The following is a 23,714-nucleotide window of genomic DNA, read 5'->3' on the forward strand; positions in this document are numbered from 1 at the left end:
TTTCAAAATACTTCTCAAAATTTTCTGGTTTGTATCCAGTTTCAAGCAGGGAATTTGATTATTCATTTAGTGAAAGAGACAGAAACAATTTAAAGAAAACCTTAGGGAGTGCTCTAGTGATCTTCAGTTTCTGAGGAAAACCAGTAAAATAAATGCTCAAGTGGAAATGGAATCACCAGCAGTCCAGTTAATTCTGCACTCAAAAAGTGTGATCGATTCTTTTTTACACTTAACAAGTGTATCCTACACTTGTGCATTTGGTTTGGAAATTTCAAAGGAGTCTAGGAGGAGCAAAGTACCTAACTTCCTGCCTCTGAGATTTTTTTCTTAATTCACTTGTTTGGGTTTCTTTTAAATCTCAGGTCTTACAACAGCCATGTCTTTAGGATTTTTGAAAGTTTCATGAAAAAAAATATTGTACTGAATTGGAAACTGCAAAGGTTGTATGTGAAATGGGATAGAAAGTTATTTTGTATACAGAAAGCTGACATTGCCTTGCTTCAGGGTGTGGTGAGTGTAGTGAGAAGGCACAGGACAGTGTGTGGATTACAGTGCATCTGTCAATAGTTGGTTTCACTTCATTGCCTTGATTTTACAGGCTTGCTTATGTGGCTTTTTACTAATTTTTTTCCCTGCTTACTTGTGCTCATTTTAACAGGAAAAAGTATCCAATCTTCTGTGTTTTGTCACAGAACAAGCTTTTATCAATTTCAGCAATTATTGTAAAATTCAGAATTTAATTTCAGAGAAGCAGTTTAATACGAAAACAGGTTATATATAATGTTTCTATTCATTCAGTAATAAAACAGTCTTTATTATAGAAATATTTTGATTTGGACATTTGATTATGTGACTGCTAAAAGTGAGGGATCTGCATAAGTGCCCTTTCTTGTGACATTTTTTATTTTGTATAATATATGCCAGCAGTTCCATTGCAGAACTGTTCATTGCCAGTGGAATTCTGAGGTTGGTAGCTGGGCCAGCATGCCCAGGGAATGCTGCTGACATGCATATCCCTTGAGAAAGTGCTTTTGTTCCAGCCCTGAAAATGAAAACTGGTATCAGAGTTGTGGTGAAAGGGAGATATTCATAGTGCTAGGAGAACAGAAGAAGAGGGAAAGAAAGGCGTGTGAACAAGTGGACTTGATAAAACAAGCCTGATAACGAAACAAAGGACTGGAAAAGGAACAACTGCTGGTTTGATTTGCAAGAATGTAAAAGACAACCTGCAGCAAGGGGTGCAATGAGTAACTGGTGATAGAGAGCACTGTATCTATTCAGGTGTACCTTACATATATATATGTATCTATACACATATATAGATGTATATATAGACACACATATGTGTGTATATGTGTATATATGTATATATAGACATGGGCCTGAGTGCTACCCCTGGGCAGGATTATTGCTGTCAAAAACACAACTTGTTCTTTTTTTTTTTTCATTTCAGAACTGTTCCAAGCTTGTCACAAGTTATAAACACCAGTGAACGCACAATGTTTCGTAAATCATTCATCTCTATATCTTTTTTCCTTCACTTCTAGCACAAGTATAAAAAAAAAATTTAAAAAAATTAAAAAAAAATTAAAAAATGGAAGAGAGCAAGAAAAATAAGAAACCAGAAGAGCAAGTTCAAGAGCCTGAATTGGATTTACCAGAAGCCTTACTAGAATATCAGTAGGTTTAATATATTTTAACTTTTCACTCATTTAGAATGTGTGATCGAAGGAAGCAGATAACAAAGACAACTTACACGATTTAGAGCCTGAGCTGACTGTTTTGAGGTTTCTAGGCTACATCAGAAAGGTACACTTTTTAAACTGTAGCTGTAAGAAAGCAATTCAATGGGTCAGAAATTTTATGCCATTAGTCTATAACTTGGGAAAAAAAATTAAAACCAGAAAACTGACTTTTTTTTGTTAGTAGGAAGCTTTTGATCAGCATATGCTGAAGTTGGAAGATCACATTTGACTGTATTTTTTAGGATTCCTTGGTGTTTGCGAACGTTTCTTGTCACTAGCCAGAACCTCGGGACCTACAGGTTGCTGTCTTCCTTGGTGCAGCTGAGAGCAGAGCACAAAGTGTTTTATTTTGAAAGTAAGAGATGGATAAATTAAAGGTCTCTTAAAATCAAGCAGAGAAAAATAAAAGCCAAGGAGGAAATATCTGAAGCAGTTACAAGCCAGTCCAACTTACTTGATTTCTAGTCTCTTGAGTAAATTACCCTCCTTGAGTAAAAGGAGAAAAAGTAAGCTTCATGACTTTTATCTAAGAGATAGAAATTGAATGGGAAATACCTCAGGAACACCCAATATCCAACAATTATCAGTGTTTAGGGAGCAAGGAGTAGTGCCTTGGTGTGGAAATGAAAAGCAATGGAAATGGAGTAAGCAAACTGAAAAGTATGCTCCTATAGTTGCAGTGACATCTATATGAGTTCACAGGGTTTATGTGGGATTTTCTGTTTCATTTTACAGAGCACACAGTACAATGTTCCATAGTGAAATAGTCTAGATTTAGCTGAATCATATCAGAAACAAATACCACCTGAAAAGTCCGAAACTAACTGTTATGTGAAGGAATATGGAAACTGTATTACTGGGCTGAGAAAACAAAACAAAACAAAAAAACAAAAACAAAAACAAAAAACCCAAAACAAACAAAAAAACCCCTACCACTTTCTGATAAAATTATTGTTATGCATATGCAAATATCCAAGCAAATGACTCATTTGTCTGGAGGGTCTTCCACTGAAATAGGTGCTTCACTGAAATGGAATATGTAGTTTCTACAGCAACAGCAGGGGAAAAAAGTATTCTTCTTGCTGGTTTTATCTTTCTCTCTTCTCTATCCCTCTTGTTCTCCATTTCTTTCTCTTCACCTCTATAATCTGTCACTTCTCTGTACCACTTGACTGATCAAAGGTGGATAATCATACAAGTGAATGGCTGTCTCATTCCACTTTAGGATTTAGCAAGTGTGGAGTATTTATTTAACTTCTATTCCTGTTTTTTATTTCCATACACTGAAGAATGGGCACGGTTCCTAGGGAGTTTATTATTTTGCATTTTCATTAAAGTCCTCAGTTTTAGCATTTCTTAGGAACAACAGTCTTAGAATGTACTTTTGCTGTGGCCATGACCACCATACCCCATCTCTCTGATCTAGTCTCTCTCTATCTAATATCCTTCTACTTAATACAAAACCTGAAGAATACCTTGGAGCACACTGACACCAGAGGATGCAAATTTAGTAACCTGCAATTTGCATGATTCAGTGATTCAAGCTTAGCAAATTAACCAGGAAAAAAAATCTTTTAAAATAGCTTAAGGCAATAGTGAAGGAACAAAACACCTAAAACCACAAAAAAGCACCCAAATCCTCAAACTAAAAACTGAAGGAAGAAGAACTGTTAAAATAATAAAAGACTTTGTGATAATTGTAATACTTGCCTCTATTGGGTCATATGGTGAATGAATGCTGGGAACAGAGGTACATATTACAGAGAATTTTGCAAATAGGCACCATTTGCAGCCCAGTGTTTCACATTCTAGGAGAGAACACCAGAAAGAAATGTTTATTTTATAGCTGTGGCAAAGAGGAATGCAGGTAGCCTATGAAAATGTGAAATCAGTGATCTAATTATTTGACAAAAGTATACAAACAGAACATACTACTATTCCCTTAATTATTCTTCAAGGCTCCAAGTTCTTGGTATACAAAGGTAGTTTATGAAGCTTAACAAAGCACATCATCAGAATAATTGAATCCCATTGAATTCCTCACTTTGGGATTCAGTTGACCTATGTGTGAGTGAGTTGCCTTGGCTTTCTCTATAGCTGGTGATGAGTAATATTTTCTGGAGCACAAATCGTCTTGTCCTGAAAGTGACCCATGTAACAGGTCAGCTAAACCTCCTGCAGAACAAACAAACCAGCTCCAGCCTCTCAGGAGGCTCCACAGGAACAGTGTAACCAGGAGTCTGCTGCTCTGTAGGGGTATGAAATCCAAACACACAGGCCCAGATGTATATGGGAAATAATTTCTTTATGTATAGTAAGCAGACAGTGGTATTTACCCAAATGAGTCAAGCAATATGATATGAAAATAAACATTCTGGTAGTATTTACATTTAATCTAGCTTAAATAGCATTTCTTTTTCTAATGTTTTTGTAAGACTGTCTCTTTCTTTACTCTCTCTCTCTTCATAGCATTGCAGCAAAAGAAGCAGCAATCGAACGGGTTTTGTTTCACCTGAAAGGATTGGAAGAAAAGTTCAAAGAAAATCTTAAAAAAGTAAGTGACTATGCAACAAATTTTATTGGTGATATTCTTACTCACAGATTCAGTTTTATTCTTTCCATTCTAATACTACATACATTAAAATTAGTTATTTCAGTGAATTTGTTACAGTCAATGAAACTAGAGTTAGTGAGTCACTTTATGTGCTGAAAGTGAAAGTGTTATCTGAATTAAATGTGACATACAGCATAAATGTCCTAAATATAACATGCTCAAAGGAAGCTGCAGGAGTAGAACATTACAGAATAAGACAGAGCAGTAAGGTAAAGTGAGTTCAGCGCAGGTGCTTTCCAATGCACAAGAGATCCTTATAACCACCTACGTATTTCATGGAATCACAGGATCGTTAAGGATGGGAAAGACTTCTCAGATCATCAAGTCCAACTGTTTAACCCAGCACCATTGTGTTCATTATTAAACCAGATCCACAAGTGCCACATCCACATGTCTTTTGAACAGTTCCAGGGATAGTGATTCCACCACTTTCCTGGGCAACCTGTTGCAATGCCTTACCACCCTTTCAGTGAAGAAATTTTCCCTAATATCCAATCTAAACCTGGCACAATTTCCTTTTCCTCTTGCCCTGTTACTTGTTACCTGGGAGGAGAGACCAACCTGGCTATAAAGTCATTCCAGGTGGTTGTAGAGAGAGCTAAGGTGCCACCTGAGCCTCCTTTTCTCCAGACTAAACATCCTTAGCTGCTCCACATCACATTTGTGCTCTAGTCTTTTTATAAACTTTGTTGCCCTGTTTTGGCATCTTCCTCTGCAGCAAGCACAGGACAGCAAGCCCCTTTTCAGTAGATACCTTTCCTGCAGTACATTCAGAAATGCCTTCTAACCAATCCTACAAATATTCTTCAGTATTTCAATGCGTGAAGAATAAATGGTATAAATTTCATTTTTGTCAATAGTATTAGCAGACATAACCAAACACTGGGAATTGCTGACCTTCTTTGAATTGCTTCTAAAGTAATAGAATTGCACAGGTTTCTGTGAGAATCTACTTATTGCTTCAAGCTTAGTTACAGTAAAAATTGAGTAAAGAAGGAAGACCATCATGCTATTTACTAGCTGTGATTTCTAGCACTGATTGATGAAGACACACTTCCTCATGGATTAAGAATTGTTTTGGGTAATTTTTAGAAGAAGGTTGTATAACTACTGATCACACCTGAATGACACTTTAAAGAACCATGCATATGAGCTATATATAAACAACCATAATATGGCATCTGATAACTGTGAGCAGAGAACTTTGAAAATTGATATTAGAGTATCACCTATTGAAATAAATTGAAAGTGCTAAAAAATCCTTATTCTGGGTCCTGTTGCAGCTGCACTTGATAGCAGTGAAACATTGAAACCTCTCTCTGTCCTTCCCAGGCTGATGCTTGCCCTGCTTTTATAAGCATCCATCTGTTTAGCTTTCTATGGTACTTCTTTCAGTCTTGAAGCCAGGATGGTGTTTCATTTGTGCTTGACTGTCACTGGAAGTGGCAATTGCTCTTCTTCCTGCAGGCATCTGAAGGCTTTTATGATTATTGTTGGATCTTATGTCTCTTGTGATTATACTGCTGGATCAGAGGGTGGTTTGACTGCCTTGTTCAAGAACACAGAGCAGCAGCATTAGGGAGAGCCCTCAGTGGATGTCCCCACTTTAGGACCCCTCAGTGGGTCTCCCCAGCTTGGGTGTGTTACTGATGGCCAGTGCCCGTGAAGGACTCACACTGACAGTTTATGCAATGATGCTCTTTGTTAACATAAAGTTGTGACAGATTGAGGTTTGAGGATTTTCAGTGATAGTATCTCCCTGCAAAAACGTATTGAAAGCAATGCACAGACAAGCTCGAATCCCCAGTGAAAGTATTCCGTGCCTGGTTATAACCCAGGGTGTCCCTATGGGGGAGAAGACATGTTCAGCCTCATGACTGATCCCAGGAGTTATGATGGGCTTCCCAAACTTCTCCCCATTCCTAACTTCCTTTTATACTATTTCTTTATGCTTGGGTGGTGCTTGAGTGACTCAGGTCATTCATGTTCTCCTCTCTCCCCTGGCTGACAGGTGCTGTGTGGTTTGTCAGCTAAGGAGTGCCGTTGAGTTCCCCTCCCTGCAAGGATTTCTATTATGCAGCCTGGCCACAGTGTCCCCACTTGGTTCCACCCTCTGTTCCATCCCTCTTAGCAGGAGCTGTGGTTGCAGATTGTGGGGAATCATCATGGAATAGGTTTTGAGCATCCCAACTGCATTCCATTCAGAGAGTAGCAGCTGCATTTTACCCTATAATTTCTGTAGCACTACAACTTCTGTTAGGATGTAAATACAACTTGCCAGTTTCCTCTAATTTTACCCCCAGCTATCTTTCTATAGTTATTCCCCCAATTCACTGCTGGTTCATGGTCTTTCAAGGACTCCACATTTTAGATTGAGCAGGGTACTTTAAGGCATGGGTGAAGTGCTATTGTTTTAATTTAATCATGTTTTGACAGTGCTTTGAGCTCCATTTTGCTCTAATCTTTCAGAATATGAAGAGCAGGTGTTTAGCTGGGTGTTCTTGCATTTCATATGGCACTAGGCTAGATTTTACTTTTTTAACTTAAATTTGTCACTTTGAAAACATTTTAATATCAGCTGTGTCTTCTTTCTTAGAATGTTGTTCTGAAGGAAGAACAGAAGGTGCTCATCAGGCGTTTAGTAAAGCGAATAGAGGAAAAGGAGAAAAAACGAGATGAGAAGGAAGTTGTAACCAGGGATGATGTGGAAAAGTAATTGAAAGCAGTTTTTCAGTTTGTGAAGGACAAGGAAAAGCTTCTTCAGGGTATGTTGTGAGTTGGGGAAATGTGGTTTGCAGTTTACATGCTTGGGATGGAGTACGTGGTGTTGTTGTTGTTGTTTTTCAATTTAAGGAGGGATTCAACTTCTTTGTTGTATAAAATCTTTCCTCTCCCGAAACTGAGCTCTCTCAATTTAGTATGAGATTGTGGAGGCCTTACAAATCAATCTATCTCTTCCAAGTGATGTATAGTATTGTGCAAGTACAGAGACTTCCTCTTTTTTGAAACTCATGAAGGTCTTAAGCACTGGCTCTACTGAAGATTAAAAATAAAATTATCGATGCAGAAAAAAAAGCAGTTTTGAGTGTTGAAAATTCTGGCTGCCATCCCTGTGATTCTCTGTGGGAGACACGTGACCTTGGTTACAACCTTTTGGTGAGAACTGTTGTCTCTCCTTGGATAAACAAGATCAAGATCAATTGTTTTCAGCAATGATGGTGGCCCTTGAAACTATGTAAGGCTATCAGGAATCCCCCTTCCTTTTCCATTCCCTGTGAAAGTGCCTTTCCTAAAGAAGTTGACATTGTAAGAATTACCAGTTCAAGAAATCAGAAATGAACTTGTCTTTTGATGTTCTTATTTTAATAGATCTGCGCTCCAAAATTGAAGAAACTGAGAAAAAAATTTCAGAAAAGCAGCGTGAGAGAGATTATTGGTTGGAGTACAAAAATGTTGGAAGTCAAATACACGCGGAAAAGATTAGCAGTCTGGAAAAAGACATTGCGGACATCAAATCTGAACTTGAAAGAACTGAAGGTCAGTTTACAGCTGGTGTAATGCAAGACTTACAGAGTCTTTGCATATTGCTTGCAGAAATTAAATGATAAAATTAATTTCAGGTCAAGTTCTAGTAACTTGTATCAACTTTTCTAGTAATTTGCATGAACTTTTCTAAGTGCACCTGAGATGGGCTGCATAATCCTGAAAAATGTAAGAACTCCCTTTCTTTCTTTCTCTCTCTCTCTGTAAAAGTTCCTTTATTAAAGAAGTTGATAAAGTTTACAGAAATTATGACACTTAAAGAAACTGATAAGCTGGTCCTTTGATGGTTTTCTTGTAAAATACAGGCAACCCATTTAAAAAAAAAATGTTACTGAGAGGGACAGTAGTTTTTTGTAAAAATAAGTCTACGCATATTTAGGTCACCTACACAGAGGGCTCCCTTAGCAGTCATACTTGAAAATGTTGACTCTGCTGCTGTTACTTCTCATCATCTACAAGCATTTCACATATTGAAAGCTCCTTTGACAGGAAAGTGGTATGAGCTCATTCTTAGAGCAGTCTTTCCTACGGAGCACAGTGGTTTACATGCAGGACTAGAGGGAGCTCTTTAGCCGGTGGTCTGGACCTTTCCTCCTGGTTACGCAGTGTGAGGCCCTGCAAAGCTGACACAGACACACACCGGGAACTGTTTCAGCACTGTCACAGCAGTGCAATTGATCTGACAGCTTATATATTGTGCTGAGTGCTTTACAAAGATTTCTTTATTACTGCATTATTTTAAAATTATTTAAATATTTTGCTGTTACATAACTCATGCTTCCAACAGGAGAAGGATGTCCTGGTTTTCTTTCTTTATGTCCCTCTCAGTATGCGTGAGCGCAGCCAAGCAGCTGGTAGTAACAGGCAGTGACACTGCTCTAAGGGTCTCTGTATATTCTGTGCCAGCCATTACCAGGCATCAGCCACTGTGAATAAGAGCCAGCCAGCTATCTTCTTGTCTCTCAAAACGTATTTTACCAACATTAAGATCTGCTCTGTGGTTTCTACATTTCCAGATAGCTTGTCAGATATCCACGTCTGTATTCGGGAGAGGTTGGGGTTTTTTCATGATCCATTTTCTGTGATCTTAATTGATTTAAAACTTTGCTATATAGCTGCTGAAATATGAAATGAAAAAGAGAACAGGCTTTTATATAGAATGCCATTAGGGACAGGCAGTCTGATCTCCTGCATATCACAGGGTACAGAATGTCATGGTTTAACAAAAATTCATGGTCCAACAGAAGTGTATTTATTGAAAGTCATGTTGCAGTGGTACATATGTAAGTGGCCTATATAACATACTGGAAAATGATGCTACCAGTACTGGATGATTGCCACACTATTTTGCTTAACTCTCTAAAACTGAACCTAGAAAATGTCTGGGGACTACAGCCTTCCAGCAGAAATCTAACAAGCTTTCAGAGCAAGGCAGCAACAAATTGGGCTTGTTCACACCTTGAATGTATAACAGGCTTAGAGAATAAGCATAGGTGAACATGTTTCTGTCTCTGCGTTGTACCACTGAAGGGCTTGAAACTGGCACAGTTCATGTTGTCAGGTGGTGACATTTTAAAACAAAGCACCTGGAGAGGAGAGGAAGCAAAAGAGAGCCACACATTCAGATGACTGTGGGGAAAACATTATTGCAGTGAGAGGATTAGGAAAGCTAGCCTCTTTAGGAACTGTTCAGACATACAGTTTCTCCTTTTTCATTCTCCAAGTACATCTCAGGTTATTTAGCTGTCTGAAATAATGAAAGAGTGAATTTGTTATAGTATGGAAGTACTTCCTTTTCATTCTGCCAAATACAGATGGTGGAGTCCAGCTTCCACAGTGTTAAATTAATAATTAATGCACAACTAATGCACCTTTCATATTTGACTGCCTTTGACTCCACAGTCCATCCATGAGCAGATATTCATTTACAGCCAGATCAGAAATAGGTTGTCTGTACCAGAAGTGCAGTGAAAGATTGAATTTCAACCCTTTGGAACAAGCATGCAGTGCCTTCCTTCAAAGAAAATTACTACAATCTCATTCATTCCTTCAAAAGGAGGAAATATCAAGCAGAAGTGGGCTATTCAGAAGAACAAAAAAAGAACTAAAAGGAAGGATGCAATAATTAAATAGCAAGTGACTAGAACATGAAGTCAAACCTATTCAGTTCAATATAAGATACACTTTCTAAATAATGACTACAAGTAATGATAGAAGTAAATCATTGTGGCAATTGCCACATTCTCCATTTTGTCCTGTTGTCAAATTAGAATCTTAGAGCCTTAGATAGGTCAGAAAATTTATTAGGCACGTTATAATAACTATCTGAAAAAATGTCACATGGGTAGGGTAATCCAATATGCTTCTATATCAAAAAATAAGCAAATTTCTAAGCAAATCTCTCACATGGCTCCAGGAGCTCTGCTACTGATAGAGACAAAATTTAATGTTAGGATGTCAATGTTTTAGCAGAGAATTTCTTAGCTCACTGCTCAGTTAGCAGTGAATTGCTCAGCTGTTGCAGTTGTCAACAGAAATGTATAAGCCACTTCCAGTTTCTAGTTTTGTAGTTAACACTGCTGTTCTTTGAGTTTAGAAGGACAATTTCTGTAGAGGATATTTGAATTCTTTACAATGGAGCATCTATGCAGGTGACACTCTCTGATAAGTTCCAATTTAGTAATGATATGCCAGTTATCTATCTGTTATCAGGAAATACTGATGTCAAATAATGATTTCTGATTTCCCGGTGTTTTGTTTTGAAGAACATTTTAGAGAAGCTTTGAAGGCTGTGAGAGAAGAAAATCAGAAACGGTTTGACAAGCACATGAAGTTACTCAGTGAAGAAGCTCTTAAGGTATTCTTTTTGCTTTTTTAAAAAACTGCTAACTCCGTTATAGTTGGGAGACATGCACCCTGCATTATTAATTATTTTAACTCATATTAAGACTTCGAACTTTTCTAATAAATTGAGAGTAAAATAAGCTGTAAATCTTGGTACACATGGATTTGGTTATTCCTATACATACATATACCTTTTTTTTTCTTCCATCAGAATAACAGTGGGTAGAGGTGAGGGCATTTTACAGGCAAGGCACGGGAAACTGGGGCACCGTGCACTGACAAGGCTTGTTTGAGAACACGTGGCTTTTGCCATAGCCTTGATTTTGACTTTCGCACAGACTTCAAAAAGCAGTAACATACAAAAAGATTGCATGAAAATATGAATCAATTCGGAAGAAAAAAAGGTTTCACTGTACTTGTAAAATACAATGTTTTTAAAATGGCACAATAGTGCAGTCTCAGGAAAATGTAGGTTTATTGATGCACTATTGGTTTTTGTCATCTCTGCCAGCTCTGATTTGAAAACATGGTTTCCAACAGCTCTAGTGACAACTTCTTACTTTCACAAAATGCGAAGCATACTTCAGTACAAAACATTAGGCCCATTAGGTGTTTAAATTTCCTGACTTCAATGCTGGAATTTCCAGTCATGTGAGAACATAATCCAGAGGACTGTGTTTATGGTGATCTACAGAGGCATCTTCCCTCCCAGTTCTTCCTTTCCACTTTACTGACATCAATGATTAAATTGTAGCCTCAGCTCATTAGCACAGGCCTCTGCATGCTTAGGTCACTCATTTGGGATTTTATTTAGGGTTCTTAATAGCTGAACGTTTGATTTTCTGAAAGCAGTAAGATTTGAGCACTGGGTACAGAAAAGAATTTGTTAGGCATAAAGGGAAAATGTCCTATTTTAATATGAAAATCAAAAAATATTGGTAAATTGCTTGACATATAATCTGCTCTAGGCAGGATGATAGAGGAGAAACATCTGGCCTTGTGAACTAAATCCCTTTGTAATCCCTCAGGGGATGCTACAGTCTGTTGTGTGGATGTTTCTTAATTATTTCCTGCTAAAGAGCAGAAGGTTCTTCTTTATAGTATGCAGGACTGTCAAAGTTCTGCTCTCACTCAGATGAGATGATCTTAAATGGTGTTTCCTCAGAAAGCTGTGGGATACTTAGACAGAGACTGTCGGCGAGAGATTGAAGAGAACCAGTGGCTCAAGGAAGAGGTAAGAGGATCACTTGCCTGCAGTTTATCGTGGTGGTTTATGCTGGAAATGCCATGGCCACGGTCAGAACTGTTTCCAGTCATGGGCCTCGGGAGACTTCAGCTGGCAAAGGAGAGCAATTTCCCAGTAATTAATCTATAATCTTTGTCAGCAAACAGTGCAATGTGGTGAATAAAGGTAGGATGTGAACATCTGCTTTCACAAATGGAGGACCCCCTTTCCTGCCCAAGCTGTTGCATGAAGGACTACAATGTTCCATACAATTGAGTATTTTCCTCTGTGGAGATTGGGAGGCTATAAAGTGTAAAGGATCAACCAGGTAAGTAGCTGAAGAGGGGAGGTTTGAATTGCACTGAAATTCTAGTGCTGCTGTATTGGAAGAAAATGCATATGGATGTTGGAAATGTTGTCTGCAGACATGGCTTGAGGCAACATTAAATGGAAGGTCATAAAGAAACCATGGGGACTCTGCACTGAAGAGAGGAAAATCAAAATCTTATATACTTGTAATTAATTGCTTGATAGCTTTTATACTGTCCTTTAATGACAATTTAGAGCTATATATTAGATAGCTGTAATTTTCTTGACAAGAAAAATTTTTTATGAGCCAGATTTAGGAAACTAATTTTTTCCATGGTGAAATTTTGATTTTATTTTTTCCAGTCAATATAGGTTCTTTGTTTCAATCAAATCTAAGCATGAGATTTGTGGGTAAAATGCCTTCCCTCACTTTTATAGCCTCGCAGTTAAGAACTGAGCAAAACCTTTCAGGGAGTTAATAAATGTACTTCTTACTTTTCCATGCCACATCAACAAACCTGGCAGAGGTTTCTTCATTTTAGTTACTAATTTAAGGTACTTGCCAGTATGCAGGGACACAGCTTTCCTTCTTCTCCTTAATGAGCTCTGAGCATGCATTTTTAACTTTCCAGGGAGGGTGTCCAAACCACAGGTTCTGAAGCAATGAGGGTAGGGAAAAGAAATGGGAAAAAAATGATGTTTTATCCTGTATAAACAAACAGGAGCTCAAATCTACACATCCCATCACTGAATGAGAATGGATTCTCTTCCCTTCTCCTTGTCTCACTGAACACTTACAGTTCTTATACACATTAGCAATGCCAACAAGAGAGCACTTTGGAATACTCTTATGTCCTGACAGGCCCTCACCTCAGAGCTCAGGGATTTGGATTTCTTTCCTCTCAACTAGAAGTTTCCTATGTTATGAATTACTTTCCTATGTTGCTACTTTCCTATGTTATGAATTAGTGCTTTGAATTTTGGGGGAAAACAAAACTATTATCACTAACTTCTCCAGTCCTCTGAATTCACCCATTCATTTTCTCTGCTTTTCTTACATGGATGAAATATTTTCTCTCAGACTAATGTTTATATGTAGCTGACAGACTCTTTCAGTATTTCCTCTGGGGGAGATAAACCAAAAAAATTGGTTTTGTCTCAGTTCAATTTTTTTTTTTTTTCAAATTGGCCACTGAACTGAAAAATGACTTACCAAAATAGCTCTAGATTAGTTACCTCTGAAATTAAACAGATTTGGAGACTTCAATCACATTTTTCCATGGTTACTGTGTCACACCAAGATGGTGCAAAGCTGCATCACCTCACTGTGCCAAGCCACATCCTGTTACTGGTTAATTTCCAGTCATTTTCACCTTTTTAATCCTTGGGAGAAGTTGGAACTAGTTTTAACTGCAAATTTGGATGATTATAGCTGGGTTAATTTGGTTTTGATGAGAATGGTTGCTTTCAGATCACTTGGTACTTCTGTTAAACATGTGCATATGGCTGAGATTCTGGGAAGGTCTCTTTCCCAACGTACATTCCCCTCCCCAGTGAAGGGGGTAAGAACTTGCTTGTATTTCAGCACAAGTGGGAGGAATTGTGGGAACTGGATAACTGGCATCCTTTGGTCAGTATAACTCCACAGTGATAAGGGGCAATTAATTACCAGTCTAAAAGCAAGAAGCACCTGGGACTTATCCAATGTCACAGAACCATAGAACACCCTGAGCTGGAAGGGGCCCACAAGGATCATTGAGTCCAACTCCTGGTCCCGCAAAGCCCCAACATGTGCCTGAGAATGTTGTCAGAATGCTCCTTGAGCTCTGTCAGCCTTGGAGCTGTAACTCTTTCTCTGGGGAGCCTGTTCCAGAGCCCAGCCACCCTCTGCATGAAGAAACATTGCGGTAACTTGGACTGAAAACTTCACTAATTCTGGGTAAGAAGGTTTTGTGTATAAGAAGGAATTAGGAAAACAACACTTGCTGAGCAAGACCCTGACTTTACTGCAAAGAAGCTTTTCTGCTCTCAAAGCTCCAGTGTGAAAGCACAAAAGAAAAATCCAGAGCTCCTGTCTAGCAGACTTGTTTGACTACACAAAAAGGTTTTTCTGTCAGGGTTGTCCAAATGTGTGGCTGTGACTGACACACATGGGCTGTGACAGTAAAGAGTCTCTAATAAAGGTGTGAAAGAATCAGAGAGACCTTCCCTTAGACTGAAAGTGTATCACCATGTTTCCCCTCCAAATGTAAAATCTTGCTGATACGGCTGCATTTTTTCTAGGTATGTGCTGATAAAGTAGTTGCTATCAAATCTTTCCAAAATTCTAAGACTTTTTTTATTCTTTTTCTAATTGTCAAAAGGTGAAGATCTACCGAAAGGAAGAAGTGGATTTGAGAGCTGCTGTCCAGCTCCTGGAAGAAGAAAATACCACTTTAGTGGCAAAACTGATTGATATCAAACTTCAGCATTTACAAGCATCAGGGTAAAATAATCCTTTTATGGACTCAAAAGTGATTAATTTTTTTTTTCAAGATAATGCTCTTGTCTGCCTCTAGAGCTATTTGACCTCTCCCACATAAAAGCCAAGGTAGTTTCCTAGTTGAGATGGATGAAGATGGGATTTGACTGAGTTATACATGGGAGTAGTATCTCTGAAGGATGTCCATAACACTGTGACTTCCCAAGTACCAAATTTCAGGGAAGAAACTGGGTCCTTAATTAATCTACTAAGACCTAGCACCACTTGCTTTATATCACTGAGGCTTGGAAATAATTTCTTTCTGTTGCAATTAGATGGTCTCAGCCTCAGCTTTTCAGACTAAGTGCTGAATAACAGATTTTTCCTTTACTGTTCACAAAATGTTTAAGGATGTGAGGATTAAATTGCAGATATAGGGGGTTTGCAATCTTGAGTGACACAAATGACCTGACGCTGAGAAAGGAAGAGACTTTGGGAAATGTCTGTCTGCAGAGGTGTCTGTAGTATTAGCTGCTTTTGTATTGAAACCATTTAACTTTTTCCCTAGAGAAAGATTAATTTAGCTACAAAATGTCAACACTAATGGTATCAAAAGCACAATGCAACAATGTGAGAGATCCATCTTCAGTTTCCAGTCCCAGCTCAGTGATTTTAGCCATATTGCACAAAAAGTTCCAGATGTTAAGAAGTGACCATTTTTCTCTCCTTTCCCAACTTTGCATTTCTTTGAAGTGAGAGCTGCCAGCTGTGGTCTGAATCTTGGACTGACTGGAGACTATAACATTTGTTTTCTTTTAGTCTCATGGACATAGTTGAACTAAAGCACTAAGAGTAAAAAAGAGCAGCTTATTAGCCACTAAGCTACCTGGCTGCCTCCATTGCATTTTTGAACTATTGCGCTATTCTGCCTTTGTGGTTAAGCAGCAGTGGTTCTCAGAAAGGGTGGCCTCCCCCTCACCCCAAATCCTTGCACAGGACAGTTCACAAAGAAAATTCAGACCCCTATTATGGGTTTCACTTTATATTTTTTACTCCATAGGCATTTGTTTCTTACAAAGGGAGCTGGTTTGCAAGAACTTTCTAAGGATGAAGTGAAAAGGGAAAGCAGAGAATATGCAGGTAATGCAAATAGCAGCAGCTTATAAGACTTGATAAGTTACTGAACATTTACAGACTTTTTATTTCTGAAACTTTTTAATCAAACTACCTGTTTGACATGGTGAACACCTTACTTTCCTCTTGATTGCAGCTACCACAGCCACGATAGATTGTAATTTGCATAAGGAGACAAAATCACAATCTATCTGTAATACAGTTTTTAAATTGAAATTGGTTTCAGATTGTGGAATGTAATTACACATCTAGAGCTACCCTGGAATGCAGTTTACAGGATTGGCCATCTTTTATGAAGATATGAATCATATCTTAATCAGTTCTTTACTGATCCATGTAACTTCATTACAGCTTGTCCCTGAGAGGACACTCTTAAACTCCGTGCAGGCTTTCACTTTAACTGTACACGCACTTTGCAGTCACTCAGCCAATACAGCAGAGTTAAATTATAACTAAATCCCTAGCAAGAGCAGATGAAGCTAGATGGAGCTCAGCCTGAACTAAAAATCTTGGCAAACAGTATTGAATTTTGGGCTGAATCTCCATCCCTTCTGGTAGGTGTGCCCAGGGAAAGGATATACAATTAGGCAAGAAGGAGCATGAGCCTGTGCTTACCTGTTTAGGACAGTCTCTGTGGATTTTTAAGTATCACAAGTTTTATTTTACATCTTTGTGCAAGTAGAAGAAAGAGGATGAGAAAAAGTAGAAGAAAGATGATTCTAGCATATCTCTTTAATACAAAACTAAAGAGAAATGTTATAAAAATGGAAGTCATACAGTTATGGACACATGAAGAAGTTTGTTGAAGTTCTGATCAGTCCCAGCCATAGGTGGGCCTTTTGAAACCGTCAGGCACCAGCAAACATGTTGACAAATACTTCTGTATTAAATATGTTTACTTTGAAAAGCTTTGCTAGACTTTTGCAATAGTTACCTGGAGGAGAAGGCTTTGTTCCAATAAGCTGGGCCACTGTCCCAGGCAAACCTGTAACTTGGCAGACCATGTCCAGAATCCTCTATCATCCTGAGAACTGGCCAACTACAGAGGTGATCTCTTTAGGGGTGTTATAGGTAAACTAATTGTGTTTCAGGAACTTGTATTTATGTACCTATAAATACACAAACATGGCTATAGAAGAAGTTTATACTTGTTGCTGCCTTTCTTATTCTTTTTAACTATTCAAGGCTCTACAGGATTTAAGTTGATCTGATAAAAGGTCATTTTTTTTCTCTGCTCCCTCCCACAGATCCATTAGTTCCACCTTCCAATCAATTTCAATTCCTGGGTCCTGATCAGAAACTGTTAACTAAAAACACATAACCCCAACGTAAATGAACATTTGGCTTGAATTGCCAATTAAAAATGCTACCAAGCTGTTCTTTGCATCACATGGGCTAAGCCATATTAAAGATTGCAGGCAATGCTCATATCAAGCACTGATTCTGCCTTCCATAAAGCTTAACAATTACATACACTTCATTTTTCTTCTCTTTAAAAAGCAAAGACAGATGGAAAGAGCCTCAGAAGTGCCTTTCCAAAGATTGGCTCTAAAAGAGATTATGAGAAGCCTCAAGACAGTGATGAAAAGCTGTGGAAAAAATTCTTCACTCCAGCCCTGGACAACTTGTCGTATGAAGATGAAGAAGAGTTCCAGGTATGAGTTAGAATTATCAGGTCTTTCACTGACACACACATCTTTCAGTGTGGAGCATGAGCTACTGTCGGAACCATTCTGTTTCCAATGGTGTTATGGCAGCCAATGTCCTTTACCTGGTGGGCAATTCAGATGCTTGGTTGTAGTCTTGTAGTCCTCTGGTGCTGTTTAGGTGAGTTAGGTGATTCCATGTCCTTCAGGTGCTGGGCCAAGAGAGCACAGGTTCTGTGTCCTGTGGACCAGCCTCACGGGCATGTTTGGATACCTCTGGGCATCTCTGGTACCATGAGGCACATGCTTTGGCAATTGAATGGTGTCCTAGGAATCATCCCAGGGAGTGTCAGGATGAAATTCCCCTAGAAAAAATTCTGAATGTCACCTAAAACCAGATTACTTTGCTTGAACAGTAATGGACTGGCCCTTTGGAATCTGTTGCACAGCAGCAGTAAAGGATCAATATTCCTTCAACAGAAAGTTAGGATGAAGTGTTCCTAGGTTCAAAATACAGGGTTGAGAAAACAGTGCACGTTGGCCTTTCCTATAGATGATTGACTCTAACACAGCAGAAAAACTTTCCTTTTCTTTCTCCCTCTGAATTAGTTTCTGCTGGGTTGGTCGACCAAGTAGACTCAGAGGTTTGGAGAAGACCTGAGCCAGTGCAGATGTGGCAGAAGCACATGGCTGGGCTTGGACCTCTATCTTTTTGGCAGGAGCAAGCTGTTGGATTAGTTTAATTCTCACAGAACTGATTTGAGATTAGAATTTGCTTTCTAGAGAAGGTGATATTGGTGAAAACACATAGGAGAAGGAGGCAGCAGGGTTGTGGCCTCCTAAAATGAGTTGGCTTGCAAAGAAGCCCATAATTACTATTATCAAACACAACGCCAGGGCAGCATCTCTACAGTTGCTTTAAAAAGAAAAGTTGCTGGGGTTTTTTTGTGTTGTTGGGTTTTTTTGTTGGGTTTTTTTTTGTTTGTTTGTTTTTAAGAATGGTTGTTTTCCTACAAAATTGCAGAGGAAATGTATTCTTTCTTCTTAAGGCATACTCAAAACTGGGGCCCCTGAAGAGAAAGCTGCATGTGATTGGAAAAGCTGTGCCTACTTGTAAGGCAGAAGAAATACCAAGCTGGAGCTACAGAGAAGAGGACGGCACTGGTGAATCAGATGGGCATATCACAGCTGAGATGATCAAGGCCTTATTTAACGAAAATGTTGATGAAAACTAGCCAAGCTGTGCTCTTGACACAGAAATGTAACATTCTCAATTAATTAAATATTTGCTCTCTTCTGTGTGGCATGGGGCTTTGAGGAAACTATTTTAGAGTGCCTGAATCATGGTTACAAGTTTCATGAGAGGTATGTCTGTGTGCAGAGGCTAATTGAAAGGTTCCTTTCCTCACCACTGAGAGAGGTCTTGTGCACTTTTTGGGGTATTCAGTCCACGTAGCAGCACATACAACTAGGTCTGAGCTAATATTTAGTTTGTGTGGTCTCCACTTGCAGATGTGGAACTCCCTCTTGATCAGACAGTGAACGGGTAAATGCAAGCTCCCATATAACACAGAACTGTTACAAAATACTTAATGCTCTGCTAAAGCAGAATTAATTTATGCAAGCATAATTCAACTATTGCTATAAATTGAGTGTTTGAATGCTTTTTTATCTGTCTCCACGAGACCCCTACCTAAATACATTGAAATAAACAAAAATTAATTTTAAACCAATTTAAAACCATCCTAAAACTTACTAAGGTCTTAAATATTTTGTTTGTTTAGAATTGTGTAAACCCATATCCTTGGTTTGTGGCTGGTCTCTTTGAACATGTGTCTTAGTGCATTGATGCAGTGGTGGGGGGTTCCCTCTGGACACCCTCTCAGCAGCACCCAACAGATCCTGCCCATATGTAGGCTCTGACCCATGCATGTCCTCATTAGAAACTTGTGACAGCATTGAATAATCTGATTTAAACCCTTGACAGGATAATCAGCTGTTTGGAATAAAGCTTTTTAAAAACTTATGTTTTAAACAACCTGTATCTCTGTGCAGTATCTCAGTGTATCTGTACGTCAGTGCAAACACTTCTGGTTTTCCAAGCACACTCAGCTATTCCTGCCCAGCAGGTGAGTCCCACTGGTCTCTGGGCTCCACTGACCCAGCTCCTCCGATGCTGGGATCACAGGCAGACAGGTGAACGTGGCAGACTCCTCCTCACACTGACTCTCATTTCTCTGCCACGTGGTGAACAGCCAAGTGAGTTTGGACATGCTCCTGCTGTAACCTAATGGAGTTACTGCAAAGGCTGAGCCAATTCCTATCCCTTGAGTGTCCAGGGAAGGGGGATCTGCACTTGGGCAGCCCTGCTGTGTCTGCAGCCCAACAGAAGCCTCCCCTCGGCTCCCCTGCCTTGCTCTGAGTGCAGCACAAGCCCCATGAAATGGCTGACTTGAAAGGGAGATTAGTTCTGCTCAGTGATTAGTTTAGCTTCTCCTTCAGATGCAGAATTAGAATGTGGCTTATGCTGAATGGTTTTTGTGTTAGAGAAAGGCCTCTCCTCCTTCCCACCACTCCCCAGAGGGGATTTACATTTTCTGGTGGTGTGAAGGTAGGGCCATCTCTAGCCTTCTCTTGGCTTATGCCCATAATGCACAACACCGTGTGCAGGACGTATGGCAGGACATCAACCTGCACCTTGGAAAAATAGAACCTTCCCTCCTCCAGTCAGTTTAGCCTTTTCCCATAACAGCCTGTGTGGGTGTGAGGGAGTTAAAAAGAAATCCCAAACATGCTAATTAGGGTACAAGCCACGGGCAGCCTGCACAGGCCAGAAGCAACAGCCTGCAGCAAAACATATTTAGTGAAGTGTCCCAAATCCCCTCGATTTCTACAGGATTAGCATTAAGGCCACTGTGAGGCTTTCATATGGAGAAAGCTGGTCTTCAGCCCAAGGCATCTGGATTTGATAAATTTGGTACTGGCAAAATCTCTCAGAAATGAGCAGCATGTTGTAAAACAGGGAGCTGATCAGTCACTTTCTGGCAGCACAGCCAGTGCTTTCCAAGCCCCACTTGGAGGTCACTATTCCAGTTAGGACCAAACTTATGGGAGTCACCCTTGTATATCATGAAATACCTTTTCTTTACTGTGTTACTGCTGCACAAGATAACTCTAGCAAGAGTCCAGGTGTCTCCAACTGGACTCCAACAACTACAATCCAAGCTAAGCTTCAGTTGTGCTGGACTTATGTGTTTAAACTAGAACACAGCTCAAAGAAACTTGCCGTTTCAACAGGAAGAAAAAACCCAACAAGTATTCCTTGGAATTCAAAATTAAAGAAATAAAAGCATCACTCAAGTTGCATGGAAATAAAAACTATTTTAATAGAACTGAGGTCCATGAGCTGGAAGTAAGAATCAATCCATGGAATGTCTACAAAGCACAACAGGGGGAGGTGTGCTGAGAGCCTGTATCCACTCCAGTGATGAAAGGAGCTGCTTACCTCAGCATTCTGCTGTCTTGAACCTTCTTCTGAGCAACTGCATTGCACTGCTTCACAGTCTGGCTGTGCTGGTATGATCTCCCCCAGCCTGAGCTGCAGGGAATGTGGGTGATTTCACTTTTGGTCTGGTTTTTGTGAGGTTTTTTGCCTCTGCTGCAGCAAGGTTATATAACAAGGCAACCTTTCCACAGGTTCAGACCTGCACGTTTTGTGAAATGAGGGTAAGAGACTCGTTCAGCAGCAGTTGTTCTTGTTTGGCTGCTTTCTGAGAGAGAAATTATTAAACACTCTGCTTCTGTGGGCTAAAAGGAGTTTGCCAGAATAAGGTCAAGGCAGAAGCTAATGGACTGAAAAGTTACACTGTAGTGACAAGCACAGAACAGAGAATCTATTGGTGTTAGCATCTTTAGCCACTGATGTTTCACAGCTGGAAGTTCCTCCAAAAAAAGGCTTTTCCTTGGATTTTGAGTCAGCTGTGAAAGTAAGGATGTTTTTTGCAATACTATATTTCAGAGTTCATGTTTTGCTGTCTCTCACAAACACCATATTGTTTTAGGACATGACATAGCAACAAGATGCCAACAACTGTTCCCATATGTGGACAACTGAACACTGAGCCACACTGAAAACTGAGATTTAACATGGTGCTGGATCTTTGCTCTCTTAGTGATTAAAGTAAAACAAGAAGCTAAAATTGTATCAAATACTGCTTTTCTAAAATAACCCCAGTACTTGGGCAATTGCTGTAGCTGGCACAGGGAACTTCAGCAGCTACTGCCAAGAACAAAGCAGAGATCCATGCTATGAAAATAAACCCAAGACCCCAGTGCTCCTTGCGTACTGCAGCTGCCAGATATCCAAAGCACTAAGCTTGCATCCAACACATTCTCTGTACCCATTATCACCTCACATAGAAATTTAAGCAAGTTGGCTCTTTGTTCCAAGGCTTTTTGATTTTTGCTTCAGAAAATTTCACCATCAGAGAAGGAAGAAAAAAATTAAATGTGTTTTACTCACTCCTAGACTGATCTGTTATCTCAGGGAGGCCATCTCCCATAGTGTTACTCAACCTTCAGGTACAAAGAGGTGCTGAGTAGGTGGCAGCAATTTGGCAGCAAACACCTTCAGGGAACCTGCCCAGGGTTCTCTCCTCCTCACTCATTCTCCTGATCCAGCCAGGATGCAGCTGAACAATCAGCTAAGTCCCTCTGCACTCCAGTTTGAACTTGGAAAACAGCAGCATCTCACAGATTTTTCTTGTTGGGCAAACTCAATGGAAGATGTCAAGCTTGTTTCTCCTCTCTCCACTGTGGTGTGAGAGCTCCAAAGGTCAAGTCAAGAGATTGACAACAGGCCAAGGAGAAAGCTCTTGTTCAGTTTACATATGCTGCCATTAGCACGGCTCTTTAGTCTGTATTCAGCACATTTTTTCACTGTCCCTCACATTATCTTGTCAATCTTCTGCTCCCATCAGCACTTACTATCGGTCCCAGTGTTTTTAGCACTTAATTCTCATTTCTCTGCCACAATCTTTATCTCAATAATGTCATGGCCTTTAGTTGCAATTCATTTATGTTGCTACAAAATTTGTGTCAGGTTCTGGAAATGGGCCCTTTTTGTCTAATGAAAGATAGATGCAGGGTTTCACCCTGTCCCTTTTTCTTGCTGAAGGGCTGTTTGGCAGCTGGGAACGTCTGAGACTTGTTCTGGCAGTTGGCTGAATGGAACCTCCAATGTCACAAAGTCACGAAAAGCCAGACTTTAAATATGTCCTGAGGTTTAGTTTAGCTTGTGACTTTGAAACAAAGAAGAAAAGCAGCAAAGGAACTTAGATCTGTCTTCAGATGAAGACTCTATGTTTGTGCTGTTAGAAAACTCACAAGCTGTTCAAGTTCTTGTTCTGGCAAGAGTAATTGTCTCAAGAGGTAAATTCAGTTGTTTTCATTATATAATTCCCCATTTAAAAAAAATTAAAAATATTGTGGTTATTCCAACACACCAGTTCCCTACCCAAAGCTTTAAGAGGAACCACATCCCTCTAACAAAGCACTGCATTGTCCTCTGCTTGCTAAGGGCAGGAGCTTCCCTACACAGTTTGCTCCTGTAGATTAAACAGCATTTCAACTCAATTCTAAAGAGAACCAGGTTTTCACAACCCCTTATTATTGAAAAGTGCCAGTAATTAAAAACCAAAATATGTCTGTGTGCTGTGCTTTTTAAATTAAGCTAAACCAAGTGTTATTTCAGTGATACTGAAAGCAAAAACTTACTGAGAACAAAGCAAATGAGAAAATACTACTCAGGAAAATTCTCAAGCTAGTTTGTCTCTGAAGAGTAAGCCACAGAGCAAGGGTTTTAGCAAGGCCTTCAGCAAGAAAACCTAATCTGCACAGCAGCTGTTTCAAGGAACATAGAGCAACAAAAAGTGAGCAGTAAAGGGCAACAGGAGTTCAGCATCACTGCAGAAGACATGGGTTTGGGTGTTAGCAATTCTTTGGCGCTTTCATGATTCGCAGCCTCAAGTCCACAGCCACACAAAGAGTCCAAGGGATCAAAGAGATCTAGGAACACAGATCTATCCTCAGCCAAAAGCCTCAAATCAGACTCTGCAGAGAGCACCACGGACCTAAAAAGTGGCAAAAGTTTTATCCTAACCCAGCTCATCAGGCTCCAGAGGAGGACGAAGGT

At 39.6% G+C, this 23,714-nt stretch overlaps 1 protein-coding gene across 1 annotated transcript; it reads left to right on the forward strand.

Annotated features, from left to right (window-relative positions):
- The first annotated feature begins 1,065 nt into the window (after window positions 1–1,065).
- Window positions 1,066–19,349, forward strand: CCDC83 (coiled-coil domain containing 83). The gene is given in 11 exon segments (XM_083855198.1): window positions 1,066–1,680; window positions 4,215–4,299; window positions 6,956–7,072; window positions 7,076–7,124; window positions 7,729–7,896; window positions 10,668–10,759; window positions 11,912–11,980; window positions 14,644–14,765; window positions 15,802–15,881; window positions 17,376–17,530; window positions 18,571–19,349. Coding segments are annotated over 11 exon segments (1,209 nt in total). The 5' UTR covers window positions 1,066–1,594; the 3' UTR covers window positions 18,757–19,349.
- Window positions 19,350–23,714: the final 4,365 nt, after the last annotated feature.

Source organism: Zosterops lateralis (genome assembly GCF_965231275.1).
Source record: "Zosterops lateralis genome assembly, chromosome: 2".
NCBI lineage: Eukaryota > Metazoa > Chordata > Aves > Passeriformes > Zosteropidae > Zosterops > Zosterops lateralis.